The sequence below is a fragment of the Bombina bombina genome, chromosome 1 (genome assembly GCF_027579735.1).
Source record: "Bombina bombina isolate aBomBom1 chromosome 1, aBomBom1.pri, whole genome shotgun sequence".
Taxonomy (NCBI): Eukaryota; Metazoa; Chordata; class Amphibia; order Anura; family Bombinatoridae; genus Bombina; species Bombina bombina.
This window is the reverse complement of record NC_069499.1, coordinates 747631046-747646365: the sequence shown is the minus strand read 5'-3', so window position 1 is coordinate 747646365 and position 15320 is coordinate 747631046. Positions and strand designations below refer to the sequence as shown.

The 15320-nt window shown below is 44.1% G+C and overlaps 1 protein-coding gene across 1 annotated transcript in view; it reads left to right on the top strand.

The window, feature by feature from the left end:
* The window catches only part of LOC128660794 (integrator complex subunit 6), a 516514-nt gene that overhangs the window by 147858 nt on the left and 353336 nt on the right, over positions 1-15320 (top strand). The window contains exon 5 of the mRNA XM_053714821.1: positions 8675-8803. Within this exon, the coding sequence (XP_053570796.1) occupies positions 8675-8803 (129 nt within the window). The remainder of the gene's footprint in view (positions 1-8674; positions 8804-15320) is intronic.

Sequence of the window (15320 nt, the reverse complement as noted above, 5' to 3'; positions counted from 1 at the left end):
AACCACCAGGGAGGAACTTGAAATTCCTTGGCCATGAAGGAGGTGGCTCGGATTATTCAGTGGGCGGAAGCTCACAATTGTCTATCTGCCATCCACATTCCAGGAGTGGAAAACTGGGAGGCAGATTTTCTGAGCAGACAGACCTTTCATCCCGGGGAGTGGGCTCTCCATCTGGAGGTGTTCTCCAGGTTAACCCTCAAGTGGGGGGTGCCGGAGTTGGATCTGATGGCGTCTTGTCAGAACGCCAAGCTTCCGAGGTATGGTTCAAGTTTAAGAGATCCTCAGGCCGCCCTGATAGATGTTCTGGCGGTCCCTTGGGATTTCGGTCTAGCATACCTTTTTTCCTCCGTTTGTTCTCCTTCCACGAGTCATTGCTCGTATCAAACAGGAGAGAGCATCTGTAATTCTGATAGCTCCTGCATGGCCTCTGGTGTGCAAACCTGGTGAGGATGTCTTCTCTTCCACCTTGGAGGTTAACTCTGAGGAAGGACCTTCTAACTCAGGTTCCTTTCCTCTATCCAAACCTAGTTTCTCTGAAGCTGACTTCTTGGAGATTGAATGCTTAGTTTTGGCTAAGCATGGTTTGTCTGAGTCTGTTATTGATACCATGCTTCAAGCTCGCAAGCCGGTTACTCGCAAGATTTACCATGAGGTATGGCGCAAATACCTTTATTGGTGTGAATCGAAAGGCTTCTCTTGGAGCACGGTCAAGATTCCTAGAATTTTGTCTTTTCTCCAGGAAGGTCTAGAGAAGGGTTTGTCAGTCAGTTCTCTGAAGGGTCAGATTTCTGCGCTGTCTATTTTACACAAACGTCTGGCCTTGGTCAGAATCAGACCTGTGTTTAAGCCTGTTGCTCCACCTTGGAGCCTTAACCTAGTTCTTAGAGTTTTGCAGCATGCTCCGTTTGAGCCAATGCATTCTGTAGATATTAAGTTGTTATCTTGGAAAGTTTTGTTTCTTATTGCTATTTCCTCTGCTCGCAGAGTTTCTGTACTCTCGGGTCTGCAGTGTGATTTGCCTTACCTTATTTTTCATGCGTATAAGGGGGTTTCTCCCTAAGGTGGTTTCGGATCAAAAAGGAAATTGTTGTTCCTTCCTTTTGTCCTAATCCTTCTTCTCATAAGGAACGTCTTTTGCATTTTTTTCGGCAATATTCTGCCCTGTTTGTTGTTTTCTCTGGAAAGCGTAAGGGTCAGAAGGCTACTTCTACTACTTTCCCTCTGGTTGAGAAGTATGATTCGTTTTGCTTATGAGGCTGAATTACGGCTCATTCTACTAGGGCTGTCTCCTCTTCTTGGGCTTTCAAAAATGAAGCTTCTGTGGAACAGATTTGCAAGGCGGCAACATGGTCCTCTCTGCATACTTTTTTCAAAATTTGATACTTTTGCCTCGGCTGAGGCCTCTTTTGGGAGAAAGGTTCTTAAAGCTGTGGTGCCTTTTGTTTAGGTCTGCCTGTCTTGTTCTCCCTCCCTGTTTATTCCGTGTCCTCTAGCTTGGGTATTGGTTCCCACTAGTAATTGGAATGACGTTGTGGACTCTCCATGTCTTAGGAAATAAAATAAAATTTATGCTTACCTGATAAATTTCTTTCTTTCCGGACACGACTCCACCCTTAAGATTAGACAGTATTTTTTACTAAACCTCAGACACCTCTACACCTTTGTGTTATCTTCTTTTTCCATTTCCCTCCGGCTGAATGACTGGGGGTAAGGGGTAAGGGAAGTGACACTTGACAGCTTTTTTTGCAGCAGGCTTCGATTGAGCCTATGCATACTGTTGACATTAAATTGTTATCTTGGAAGGTTCTGTTTTTGTTGGCTATTGCTTCTGCGCACAGAGTTTCTGAGATTTCTGTTTTGCAATGCGACATTCTTATCTGTTTTTTTCATGCTGATAAGGCGGTTTTACGCACTAAATTAGGGTTCCTCCCTAAGGTGGTGTCGGATCGTAACATTAATCAAGAGATGATTGTTCCTTCCTTGTGTCCTAATCCTTCAGCGAAGGAACGTTTGTTTCACAATCTAGATGTGGTTCGTGCCTTGAAGTTCTTTCTTCAGACTATTAAGGAATTCAGACAATCTTGTTTGTCATCTATACAGGGAAGCGTAAGAGGCAGAAGGCTACTACGACTTCTCTATCTTTCTGGTTGAGGAGTGTCATCTGCTTAGCTTATGAGACAGCGAGACCACAGCCTCCTGAGAGAATTACGACTCATTCCACTAGAGCAGTGGCTTCCTCCTGGACTTTTAAAAACGAAGCCTCAATGGATCAGATTTGTAAGGCGGCTAACTGGTCCTCCTTACACATTTTTTTCTAAATTTTACAAGTTTGATGTGTTTGCTTCGGCTGAGGCAGCTTTCGGGAGAAAAGTTTTGCAGGCTGTGGTGCCCTCAGAATAGGGTCTGCCTCTTTCTTTAACAAGATATGACGAGTCCACGGATTTCATCCTTACTTGTGGGATATCGCCTCCTGGTCAGCAGGAAGTGGCAAAGAGCTCCACAGCAGAGCTGCATATATAGCCCCTCCCTTCCCCCCCCCTCCAGTCATTCTCTTTGCCTGTGTTAGTGATAGGAAGAGGTAAAGTGAGGTGTTTAGTTTAGATTCTTCAATCAAGAGTTTTTTGTTTTTAAATGGTGCCAAAGTGTACGATTTTATTTCAGAGCAGCTTCAAGTAGTCTTTTTAGACTATGGGAACTGGTGGATTTTTGTAAAGCAGTGACAGAACCAGACACTCTAGCAGGCTATTACCTAGAAGCGCTGGTATGCATGGACAGGATAACATAATGTACCTAGTTCTCTAACAAAATTTATTAAAGAAAGCTGGGGATTATTGTGTTATATGTTCCTACTAGACATTCAGGCTTGTGTGCCTTGAAGTGCTGGGAAGTTGTGTGGGGGCTGTTTTTTCATGGGGCTGGCTGACGCAAGGGGTAAAAGAAACAGTGTTTAACCTATTTCTGAGTGCATATGATGTTTTGATCTCTGGTTAATGGCGGATTTTTACTGTCTGAATAGAGCGTGTTGATTTACGCCCACGAGGGTGGAGCTAGACTTTGCGCGCTTTCATAGCGCATTCAGTGTATTAGTTTGGTCGTCTCAGCCGCTAGCCTGCTTCCGCATTGCGCATTTGAGAAATTACTGTTCCGGTCACAGGTGCAGGTAGGAGCCGCAGCAGAGCTGCGGCGAGGTGACGAGGCTTTTTCAAATTTAGAAGCAATCTATGTTTTATAATTGTGGGTTATTGCAAAATCATATATACACGGTGTAAAAGGGGAAGTTTAACTCTGAGAATTTTCTCCTTTGCTATACAGTACTCAGTCTTTTTTGTCATTTTCAATTAAAAAATAAAAAACGGATATATTTGTGATTTGAGTCCTTAAAGAAACAGTACTCAATATTTTTATTTTGCAATAGAGTTTTTGTGAGTGAGTAATTTTTGTTAGTTGGTCACTTTATTAAGATGTATGAACACAGTGAATGCCTTATGTGTTTAAATGCCATTGTGGAACCCCCTGTTACACTTTGTCCTTCATGTATAACTAGGGCATTACAGTGTAAGGAACAACATTTTTTGTCTGATGATAATAATGATGATACTCAGAATGAGGAGGTTCAGGATAAAGCTCAATCCCAAGCGTCTCAGCCATAACGCCCACACAGGCGACGCCATGTTCTTCGGTGTCTGCATCATTCACTCTGCAGGATATGGCTACAGTTATGTCCTCAACCCTTACAGAGGTGTTATCTAAGTTGCCAGTACTACAGGGTAAACGTAGTAGAATAGAGACCCAGGTAGTCCATGCGACTTCTGATTCCTTGATGGCGATCTCTGATCTTCCCTCCCAGGACTCTGAAGGGGGGGGGGGTAGGGAGGTTTTATCAGAAGGAAAACTGTCTGACTTAGGTAGTGCATTACCCAAGACAGATTCGGACGTGCTGTCCTTCAGATTTAAGCTTGAACAGCTCCGCCTGTTGTTGCGGGAGGTTTTGTCAACCCTGGACGACTGTGACTCTATTGTAGTCCCTCCAGAGAAATTGTGTAAGATGGACAGATATTTGGAGGTCCCTACTTATGCTGATGTTTTTTCGATTGCTAAAAGAATTTCGGAAATTATTACCAAGGAATGGGAAAGACCGGGTATACCGTTCTCTCCTTCCCCTATATTTAAGAAAATGTATCCTTTACCTGACACCGTTAGGGACGTTTGGCAAACGAATCCTAAGGTGGAGGGAGCCATTTCTACTCTAGCTAAACGTACGACTATTCCTATTGAGGACAGTTGTGCTTTCAAAGACCCTATGGATAAAAAGTTGGAGGGTCTCCTAAAGAAGCTGTTTGTTCACCAAGGGTTTCTATTGCAACCAACGGCCTGCATTGTACCAGTTACAACTGCGGCTGCCTTTTGGTTTGATGCCCTAGAAGAGTCTCTTAAGACTGAGACTCCTTTGGAAGAGATATTGGATAGAATTAAGGCCCTTAAGATGGCCAATTCTTTTCTTAAGGACGCAAAGTTGGCAGCTAAGAATGCAGGTTTGGCCATTGTAGCACGCAGAGCCTTATGGTTGAAATCCTGGTCTGCGGATGTATCCTCTAATTCCAAACTATTAGCTATCCCTTTCAAAGGAAAGACTCTATTCGGGCCTGAATTGAAAGAGATAATTTCTGACATTACGGGAGGTAAGGGTCATCTCCTCCCTCAGGATAAGACGTCCAAATAGAGGAGACAGAATAATTTTCGTTCCTTTCGGAATTTCAAAGGAATCCCTGCTTCCTCTTCCACTAAACAGGAAGGGAACTTCGCACAGTCCAAGCCCGCCTGGAGACCCAATCAGGCTTGGAACAAAGGCAAACAACCCAAGAAGCCAGCCGCTGCTCCCAAGACAGCATGAACGGGCGGCCCCCTATCCGGGACCGGATCTAGTAGGGGGCAGACTTTCTCTTTGTTCAGGCTTGGACAAGAGATGTTCAGGATCCCTGGACACTAGAGATCGTGTCTCAGGGGTATCAACTGGAGTTCAAAAATTCTTTCCCAAGGGGAAGGTTTCTTCTTTCATGATTGTCTGTAGACCAGACAAAAAGAGAGGCGTTCTTACGTTGTGTAAAAGACCTCTCCACTATGGGAGTAATTTGTCCCGTTCCAATTCAGGAACAGGGGCGGGGGTTTTACTCAAATCTTTTCGTGGTTCTCAAAAAAGAGGGAACGTTCAGACCCATTTTAGATCTCAAGAGTCTAAACAAGTTTCTCAGAGTCCCATTCTTCAAGATGGAGACGATTCGGACAATTCTTCCATTAATCCAGGAGGGTCAATATATGACTACCGTGGACTTAAAGGATGCATATCTTCACATTCCTATCCACAGAGATCATCACCAGTTCCTAAGGTTTGCATTCCTGGACAGACATTTCCAGTTCGTAGCTCTTCCCTTCGGGTTGGCCACGGCACCCAGGATCTTCACGAAGGTTCTAGGGTCTTTGCCAGCGGTTCTCAGACCGCTGGGCATTGCAGTAGCGCCTTATCTAGACGACATTCTAATCCAGGCGTCCTCTTTTCAACTGACAAAGTCCCATACTCATGGGTGGAAGGTGAATCTAGAAAAGAGTTCACTAATTCCACAGACAAAGGTTCCTTTCCTGGGAACTCTAATAGATTCCGTATCCATGAAAATCTTTTTGATGGCAGTCAGAATGTTAAAGATTCTGGAGACATGCCAAACCCTTCAGGCCACTCCTCGGCCATCAATGGCTCAGTGCATGGAGGTAATTGGATTTATGGTGGCGGCAATGGACATCATTCCGTTTGTACGTTTTCATCTCAGACCTCTACAACTGAGCATGCTCAGACAGTGGAATGGAGATTATGCAAATTTGTCTCCTCAGATAGATCTGGATCAGGAGACAAGACTCTCTTCTTTGGTGGATGTCGCCGGATCATCTGTCCCAAGGGACGTGCTTCCGCAGACCCTCATGGGTGATAGTGACAACGGATGCCAGTCTACTAGGATGGGGGGCAGTCTGGAATTCCCTGAAGGCTCAGGGAGTGTGGACTCGAGCGGAGTCTCTACTTCCCATAAATATTCTGGAGTTGAGAGCAATATTCAATGCGCTTCAAGCTTGGCCTCAATTGGTCTTGGCCAAATTCATCCGATTTCAGTTGGACAACATCACGACTGTGGCTTACATCAATCATCAGGGAGGAACAAGGAGGTCCTTGGCGATGACAGAAGTATCCAAGATAATTCGGTGGGCGGAGACTCACTCTTGTTATCTGTCAGCAATTTACATCCTAGGAGTGGAAAACTGGGAAGCGGATTTTTTGAGCAGACAGACGTTTCATCCAGGGGAATGGGAACTTCACCCGGAGGTCTTTACTTCCCTGATTCTCAGGTGGGGCAGTCCGGAATTGGACCTGATGGCATCTCGTCAGAATGCCAAACTTCCAAGGTACGGATCCAGGTCCAGGGATCCTCAGGCCGAACTGATAATGCCTTGACAGTGCCTTGGTCGTTCAACCTAGCTTATGTGTTTCCTCCGTTTGCTCTTCTTCCCCAGGTGATTGCTCGGATCAAACAGGAGAGGGCATCAGTGATTCTCATCGCTCCTGCGTGGCCTCGCAGAACTTGGTATGCCGATCTGGTGGACATGTCCTCTCTGCCGCCGTGGAAGCTTCCATTGAGGCAGGACCTTCTCATTCAGGGACCCTTCCATCATCCGAATTTAGTTTCTCTGCAGCTGACTGCTTGGAGATTGAACGCTTAATTTTATCTAAGCAAGGGTTTTCTGATTCGGTCATTGATACCTTGATCCAGGCACGTAAGCCTGTTACTAGAAAGATTTACCATAAGATATGGCGTAAATATCTCTATTGGTGCGAATCCAAGGGCTATTCATGGAGTAGAGTTAGGATTCCTAGGATTTTATCTTTTCTTCAAGAAGGATTGGAGAAGGGGTTGTCGGCAAGTTCCTTAAAGGGACAGATTTCTGCTTTGTCCATTTTGCTTCACAAACGTCTGGCAGATGTCCCAGATGTCCCAGATGTTCAATCTTTTTGTCAGGCTCTGACTAGAATCAGGCCTGTATTTAGACCAATTGCTCCTCCTTGGAGTTTGAATTTAGTTCTTAAAGTTCTTCAAGGAGTTCCGTTTGAACCAATGCATTCCATAGATATTAAGTTATTATCTTGGAAAGTTTTATTTTTGGTCGCTATTTCTTCTGCTCGCAGAGTTTCTGAGCTTTTGGCTTTACAATGTGATCCACCTTATCTTCTTTTCCATGCTGATAAGGTAGTGTTACGTACCAAACCTGGTTTTCTTCCTAAGGTTGTTTCTAACAAGAATATTAATCAAGAAATTGTTGTTCCTTAATTATGTCCTAACCCTTCTTCTAAGAAGGAGTGTCTGCTACATAACTTGGATGTAGTTTGTGCCTTAAAATTTTATTTGCAGGCAACTAAGGATTTTCGTCAAACATCTTCTTTGTTTGTGGTTTTTGCTGGAAAACGTAGGGGTCAGAAAGCTAAGGCTACCTCTCTTTCTTTTTGGCTGAAGAGTATCATCCGTTTGGCATACGAGACTGCTGGACAGCAGCTCCTGACAGAATTACGGCTCATTCTACTATGGCTGTAGCTTCCTCATGGGCATTTAAAAATGATGCTTCTGTTGAACAGATTTGCAAGGCTGCAACTTGGTCGTCTCTTCATACTTTTTCAAAATTTTCCAAATTTGATACATTTGCTTCTTCTGAGGCTGTTTTGGGTAGAATGTCTTGACCCTCCCTTTCATCCGTGTCCTATAGCTTTGGTATTGTATCCCACAAGTAAGGATGAAATCTGTGGACTCGTCATATCTTGTAAAAGAAAAGGAAAATTATGCTTACCTGATAAATTTATTATTTATTTTACGATATGACGGGTCCATGGCCCACCATGTTATTTTTCTAAAGACAGGTCTTTATTTTTGTTAAACTTCAGTCACCTCTGCTCCTTGGCCTTTCCTTTCTCTTCCTAACTTCGGTCGAATGACTGGAGGGGGAGGGAAGGGAGGGGCTATATATGCGGCTCTGCTGTGGAGCTCTTTGCCACTTCCTGCTGACCAGGAGGCGATATCCCACAAGTAAGGATGAAATCCGCGGACTCGTCATATCGTAAAAGAAATACATTTATCAGGTAAGCATAAATTTTCTTTTTTTTCTGTTCCCTCCCGTTATTCATTCAGTGTCCTCTGGAGCTTGGGTATAGTTTTCCTAACAGTAAGGAATGAAGTCGTGGACTCTCCCTGCCTTATGGAAGGAAAACATAATTTATGCTTACCAGATAAATTCCTTTCCTTCCTGGCAGGGAAAGTCCATGACCCCGCCCGTAATTTATGTTTTTGATCAGCGGACCCCTTTTTATATTATTTCTTCTGGCACATTTTATACCCTGATGTTTCTCCTACTTTTCCTTGTTCCCTCTGCAGAATGACTGGGGGTTAGGGGAATTGGGAGGGATATTTAAGCCTTTGGCTGGGGTGTCTTTGCCTCCTCCTTGTGGCCAAGTGTTGGTTATCCCAACAGTAAGGAATGAAGTCGTGGACTTTCCCTGCCAGGAAGGAAAGGAATTTATCTAGTAAGCATAAATTATGCTTTTAGGCTTCACTGTAAACTGAACATGTTTCCTTTTTTGCTTTTTTAATAGGTCGTTCTTACTGTGTGCGTACTCAGAGAATGCTAAACCAATGCTTAGAGTCACTGGTTCAGAAGGTGCAGAGTGGGGTTGTGATTAACTTTGAGAAAACTGGCCCTGATCCTGTTCCTAATGGGGAAGGTTAGTAAAATGATTACACAATATGTTTTTGTGATTTTCCATCCTATTGCAAACCCTGCATTATAAAAGCTCTTTATTCAAATTGTTTTAAAAGTATATAAAACTGTAATTTTTTTATAATGGTAGTGAGAGTCCACACAATCCTTTTCTTAGAAGTGGGAATTCAACACTTGGCCACCAGAACAAGCAGCCCAAAAAATCTTCCTCTGAAAATAAATCAGCATGAAGGAGCAGCCCCCAAACTGGGGTTCTCTCCGGTAGGGGGGCAGACTAAGCCTGTTTCAAAAGACCTGGACCCAGTCTATTCAGGACCCTTGGGTAAAGGAAATAGTCTCTCAGGGTTACAGGATAGGATTCTGGTCTCTGCCTCCCAGAGGTAGGTTTCTGTTGTCCCAAATTTCAAAGAGACCAGAAAAGAGAGAGGCCTTTTTCCGATGTATATCAGTCCTTCAGAACAGGGTGGCCATTGTTTTCCCGTTCCCTCAGGAGAGAGGGGCAGGTGTTTTACTCAAACCTGTTCAAAGTTTCAAAGAAAGAAGGAACTTTTTTTCCCCTATCTTAGATTTAGAGACCCTAACCAAATTTCTGAGGGTACCTTCCTTTAAGATGGAGACAATTAGGTCCATTCTCCCTCTTGTTCTTTAGGGACAATTCATGACTACGGTAGATCTGAAGGCTGTGTACCTTTACATCCCTATCCATTGAGATCAACCATTTCCAGTTTATAGCCCTTCCTTGCAGTCTGGCGACCACTTTGAGAGCTTTCATAAAGGTCTTGGGATCTTTATTAGCGGTCGTCAGACTGCAGGGCATCGTTGTGGCACCTTATTTAGACGATATCCTGGTTCAGGCTCCATCTTTTCAGTTAACTGCCTCTCACATGGAGAAGTTACTCTGGTAACTTCTCAGGTCCACTGCTGTTCCCTGTTTACACTGATGTGTTTCTGGTCCCTAAGAGGATTTCGGACATTGTTACTAAGGAGTGGGATAAACCAGGTATTCCGTTCTCTCCCCCTCCTGTTTTTAAGAAAATGTTTCCCATTTCTGACACCATAAAGGACTCATGGCAGACAGTCCCTAAGGTGGAGGGAGCTATTTCTACCCTGGCTAAGCGTACAACTATACCTATTGAAGACAGTTGTGCTTTCATTGATCCTATGGATAAAAAATTAGAGGGTCTCCTAAAGAAAATTTTTGTTCATCAAGGTTTTCTTCTTCAACCTATAGCATGCATTGTTCCTGTAACCACTGCAGCTGCCTTTTGGTTTGAGGCTCTAGAAGAGGCTCTTCAGATGGAGACCCCACTAGATGATATTTTGGACAGAATTAAGGCTCTTAAGTTGGCTAATTCTTTTATTACAGACGCCGCTTTTCATCTTGCTAATCACGACTGTGGCTTATATCAATCATCAGGGCGGAACAAAGAGTTCCTTAGCGATGATAGAGGTCTCAAGGATAATCCAATGGGCAGAGGCTCACTCTTGCCATCTGTCAGCGATCTATATCCCAGGTGTAGAGAACTGGGAGGCAGATTTTCTAAGTCGTCAGACTTTTCATCCGGGGGAGTGGGAACTCCATCCGGAGGTGTTTGCTCAGTTGGTTCGGCTATGGGGCACACCAGAGTTGGATCTGATGGCGTCTCGTCAGAATGCCAAACGTCCTCGTTACGGCTGCAGGTCAAGGGATCCTCAGGCTGTACTGATAGATGCTCTAGCAGTACCCTGGTCGTTCAACCTGTCTTATGTGTTTCCACCTTTCCCTCTCCTTCCACGTCTGATTGCCAGAATCAAACAGGAGAGAGCATCAGTGATTTTGATAGTGCCTGCGTGGCCACGCAGGACTTGGTATGCAGACCTGGTGGACATGTCATCCCTTCCACCATGGTCTCTGCCGTTGAGACAGGACCTTCTGATTCAAGGTCCATTCAAGCATCCAAATCTATTTTCTCTGCAACTGACTGCTTAGAGATTGAACGCTTGATTCTATCAAAGCGGGGTTTCTCTGAGTCAGTTATAAATACCTTGATTCAGGCTCGAAAGCCTGTTACCAGGAAAATGTATCATAAGATATGGCGTAAATATCTTTTTTGGTGCAAATCCAAAGGCTTCTCCTGGGGTAAAATCAGGATTCCTAGGATTTTGTCTTTTCTCCAAGAGGGATTGGAGAAAGGATTATCAGCTAGTTCCCTAAAGGGACAGATATCTGCTCTGTCTATTTTGTAGCACAAGCGTCTGGCAGATGTTCCAGACGTTCGGGGCTTTTTGTCAGGCTTTAGTTAGAATTAAGCCTGTGTTTAAACCTATTGCTCCGCCATGGAGTCTAAATTTAGTTCTTAGAGTTCTTCAGGGGGTTCCGTTTGAACCCATGCATTCCATAGATATTAAGCTTTTATCTTGGAAAGTTTTGTTCCTAGTTGCTATCTCTTCAGCTCGAAGAGTTTCTGAACTATCTGCATTACAATGTGACTCTCCTTATCTTGTGTTCCATGCTGATAAGGTGGTTTTGCGTACCAAGCCTGGGTTCCTACCTAAGGTTGTTACTAACAGGAATGTCAATCAAGAAATTGTTGTTCCTTCTCTGTGTCCTAATCCTTCTTGTAAGAAGGAACGTCTGTTGCACAACTTGGCCTTGGTTCGTGCTTTGAAATTATATTTGCAGGCAACCAAAGTTTTTCGTCAAACATCTTCTTTGTTTGTTTATTCTGGAAAGCGTAGTGGTCAAAAGGCTACGGCGACTTCTCTTTCCTTTTGGCTGAAAAGCATAATCCGTTTGGCTTATGAGACTGCTGGACAGCAGCCTCCTGAAAGGATTACAGCTCATTCTACTAGAGCGGTAGCTTCCACATGGGTTTTAAAAATGATGCTTCTGTTGATTTGTAAGGCTGCGACTTGGTCGTCGCTTCATACCTTTTCAAAATTTTATGAATTTGATACTTTTGCTTCTTCGGAGGCTATTTTTGGGAGAAAGGTTTTGCAAGCAGTGGTGCCTTCCGTTTAGGTTCCTGTCTTGTCCCTCCCTTCATCCGTGTCCTAAAGCTTTGGTATTGGTATCCCACAAGTTAGGATGAATCTGTGGACTCGGTACATCATGCAAAAGAAAACAAAATTTATGCTTACCTGATAAATTTCTTTCTTTTGCGATGTACCGAGTCCACGGCCCGCCCTGTCTATTCAAGACAGACAGTATTTTTTTTATGTAAACTTCAGTTACCTCTGCACCTTATAGTTTCTCCATTTCTTCCTTGGCCTTCGGTCGAATGACTGGGGGGTGGAGTTAAGGGGGGAGCTATATAGACAGCTCAGCTGTGGTGCTCTCTTTGCTACTTTCTGTCAGGAAGGACAATATCCCACAAGTTAGGATGAATACGTGGACTCGGTACATCGCAAAAGAAAGAAATTTATCAGATAAGCATAAATTTGTTTTTTCTTCTTAATATGAGGAGAGTCCACGGCTTCATTCCTTGTGGGAAATACAGAAGCTGGCAACCAGGAGGAGGCAAAGACACCCAACCAAAGGCTTAAATACATCCCCCACTTCCCTCATTCCCCAGTCATTCTTTGCCTTTCGTCACAGGAGGTTGGCAAAGAAGTGTCAGAAGATTTCGGAGTAATTCCTTAGGAAGGGTATCAGCCCTTCGAGATGGGAATGGAGTTTTAAGTAGTCTTGTCGGCCTCTCAGTGAGAGCATTGACGAAAGTTAGAGTCTGGAGATGCAGGGAGAGCCTTTCTGCGAACTCATCCAGACTCATATTAACAGCTCCTTAAGCAATTAGTGTTGACGAGTTTCGCTGCCTGCTTCCTTCACTCAAGTCCATGTCAAAAGCTCTGCTACAATCTATCAAACTTGAAGGACCGTGTCACTGTTCCACGGCACTGTTCCATTGAAGACAGGGTCACAGTGGGACTCTTTTTTTTTATCTTTATGGAATCAAGGGTTAATATCTCCTGAGGGGGATTATTAAACAGTGGGGGTTTTTTAAATCATATTTGTTATGTGATTTCGACTGCTTATGTGTAAGAACGTTTGAGCTCTTAGGCTGATACGGAACGTACAGGTTATTTTCATTTTGAGAGCAGCACAGTTTCTTTATATTAAGCTGGCGCACTTTTTCCTTAGCAGGGTCAGGTCCTTCATGAGCACCATGTGACCGGGAATGGTCACGTTTTTTCCACCGCTTCCGATTCCTGACCGGGTGTCTGCGGAGAGGAGCATCTTCTCTATCTGTCTGGGTCATAGGAGGTGGTGAGTGCCCCAGCCCTTTGGGTTATAAGGTGCCAGTTGTTTTTCCTTTCTATAATTTGATATAGACGAGTTATGGAGGATTCTGATAATTTAGAGGGGGATCCCTCCGATACAGAATTTGTTACCTGTGTATATTGTGTGGAGGCCTGGGTAATCCAGCCCTCTCAATTATGTTCCATATGCCGCAATAGAGTGTTCTCATCAACCAATGTTGAGATGTTCGAGACCACTGAGCCAACCGCCTCTGAGGACTCTTCGTCCATTGAGCTGTGTTCCCTATATTCTGTTCCTACATATGCAGATCCTCCTTCACCTGTAAGGGGTTTGTTTCCACCAGAGGTTACTACGCAGTTCTGCATGGCCAGCTCTACGGCCTTTGCAAGGTTACCTATTCATGCTACGCGCAAGCGAAAGGTTAATCCGGGCTCTCCTGCCCAAGGACATTCGTGTACAATAACGATTGTGTCCGATTAGTCCTCTGGGGATGAGGTTCCCTCTGAGGCTTCAGAGGGAGAACCTCCAGGGTCGGAGTCTGCTGACTTGGGTCCTCCGACTGCGGAGGGCTTAGCATTTAGATTTAGATTGGCACACCTGCGTTTACTTCTGAGAGAGGTTTTGGCGATGTTAGAAGTTTCCAGTACTGCTCCGTCAGTTGAATCTCAGTCCTCTAAATCAGATAACGATCTTAACTAAGACGAGTGGAGGATGGTGATATTCCTTGTCTTGTTTTACTTTTTGTTTTATTGTTTATTTAGAATCCCAGTTCCGAGCTCTATGGGGGGTTGTGTCATATGACAGGCAGGACCTGTTTTTTTTTTTTTTTTTACACTCCTTTTCAGCTTATCACTTGTGGGCACTTGCCTTTTTTTTTTTTCTTTTTTTTTCTTTGCTCTTCCGTTCTGGATAGTTTTTTGTTTTTTTGAGCTCTGGATTGTTTTAGAAACTCTTCTTAGGGAGACGTTTCGTCACATGGGATTTTTGATACGATCGACTTTGATGGTCAAGATTGTTGGAGACCGGTGGAAGCTTATAGATTTCTGCTCTGGGTGATAGTTCCCCTGATTTTTTCGCTGAAAAATTTAAGCCTCGGAGCTTAATTTCTTTAATTTGATTATTCAGTTGTTCTAGCTTTGCTGGAACTTAAAAAGTTTTGTTTTATCCAAGATGACATGCAGGACCTGTTGTGGATACTAGTTAGGTCTGTTCCTTCTTTCTACTTAGGAGGAGTTTTTTCTTCTAGATTCCCGTCCAGGTACAGCAGGCCCATCTATCCTAGTTAACAGGCTGGACCTGTTTAGGTATTATCTGGGACGGGTTCTTGATACTTGATCATATAGATCTAGGGGTCCAAGAGGCCGGAACTAGGCTTCTTTTCTGGGCAATTGTCTTGTCAGAGAAGACAAGGGACCTTTGGAGTCATTGTCCCGGAATCTATCACATTGCAGGAATATTTTCTTCCACTGCTGGTGCATGCCCTGATAGGGAGAGGGTCTTCCCGTCCTAATTGGGTTCTATGATATTGAAGCAGAGCTTATTCGTTCTTTTGCTGGAGAATGAAAGGTTCTCCCTTCCTTTGTTCAGAAGAAGGATGTCTTTCCTGTTTCATCCTTTTTGTGCAAATTCGGTTCTTAGGAACCGTATCTTTCAGTAAACCTGGTTCTGATCCTTCTTGGGATCTGGGGTTTAAGGTGGCAGTATCCTGCTTCCAGATTTTACAGTAGTCTTGGCCTTTCTGGTTTTCATACCTTCGTCTGCTCATAGACTTTTAGGGATTTTCTTGTGTCTTTTCGATCCTCAGAGTTGGATCTTCAGGTTCGGATGTCCACTACAATCATTTCCTGCTCAAATGTTTGTGCCGGAGGGGGAAGCCAATCAGGCTTTCAAGGTGTCCGTGTTAGCTCCACCGCTTCTGTAGCAGAAGGTGGGTATGAACCCAGGTGGGGCTCTGGCCTTTTCATCCTGAATATGCTAGACATCTAGCATTCCTTAGAGGTTTCTTTTAACCTTCTTCTCTTCGGCCATGCCGCTCTTTGTTGTGGATGGTCGATCCTAACAGGAGCAGACGACAGTGTGACGATTTGCTCTGTTTATATCTAGAGTTGTGTCGCAGTTTAGGGGCTTCGCTTCCATGGACCTTGTTCAGGGATCTGCTGGAGCAGGGTCCTTGTGTTCATCACAACGTTTTTTTTTCTGAAAGAATGTTGTTACTCTCGTTCTAGCTCATAAGCCGGTATATAGCTGCATCTACCATAAGGGGTGCAGGACCTACTTCTTC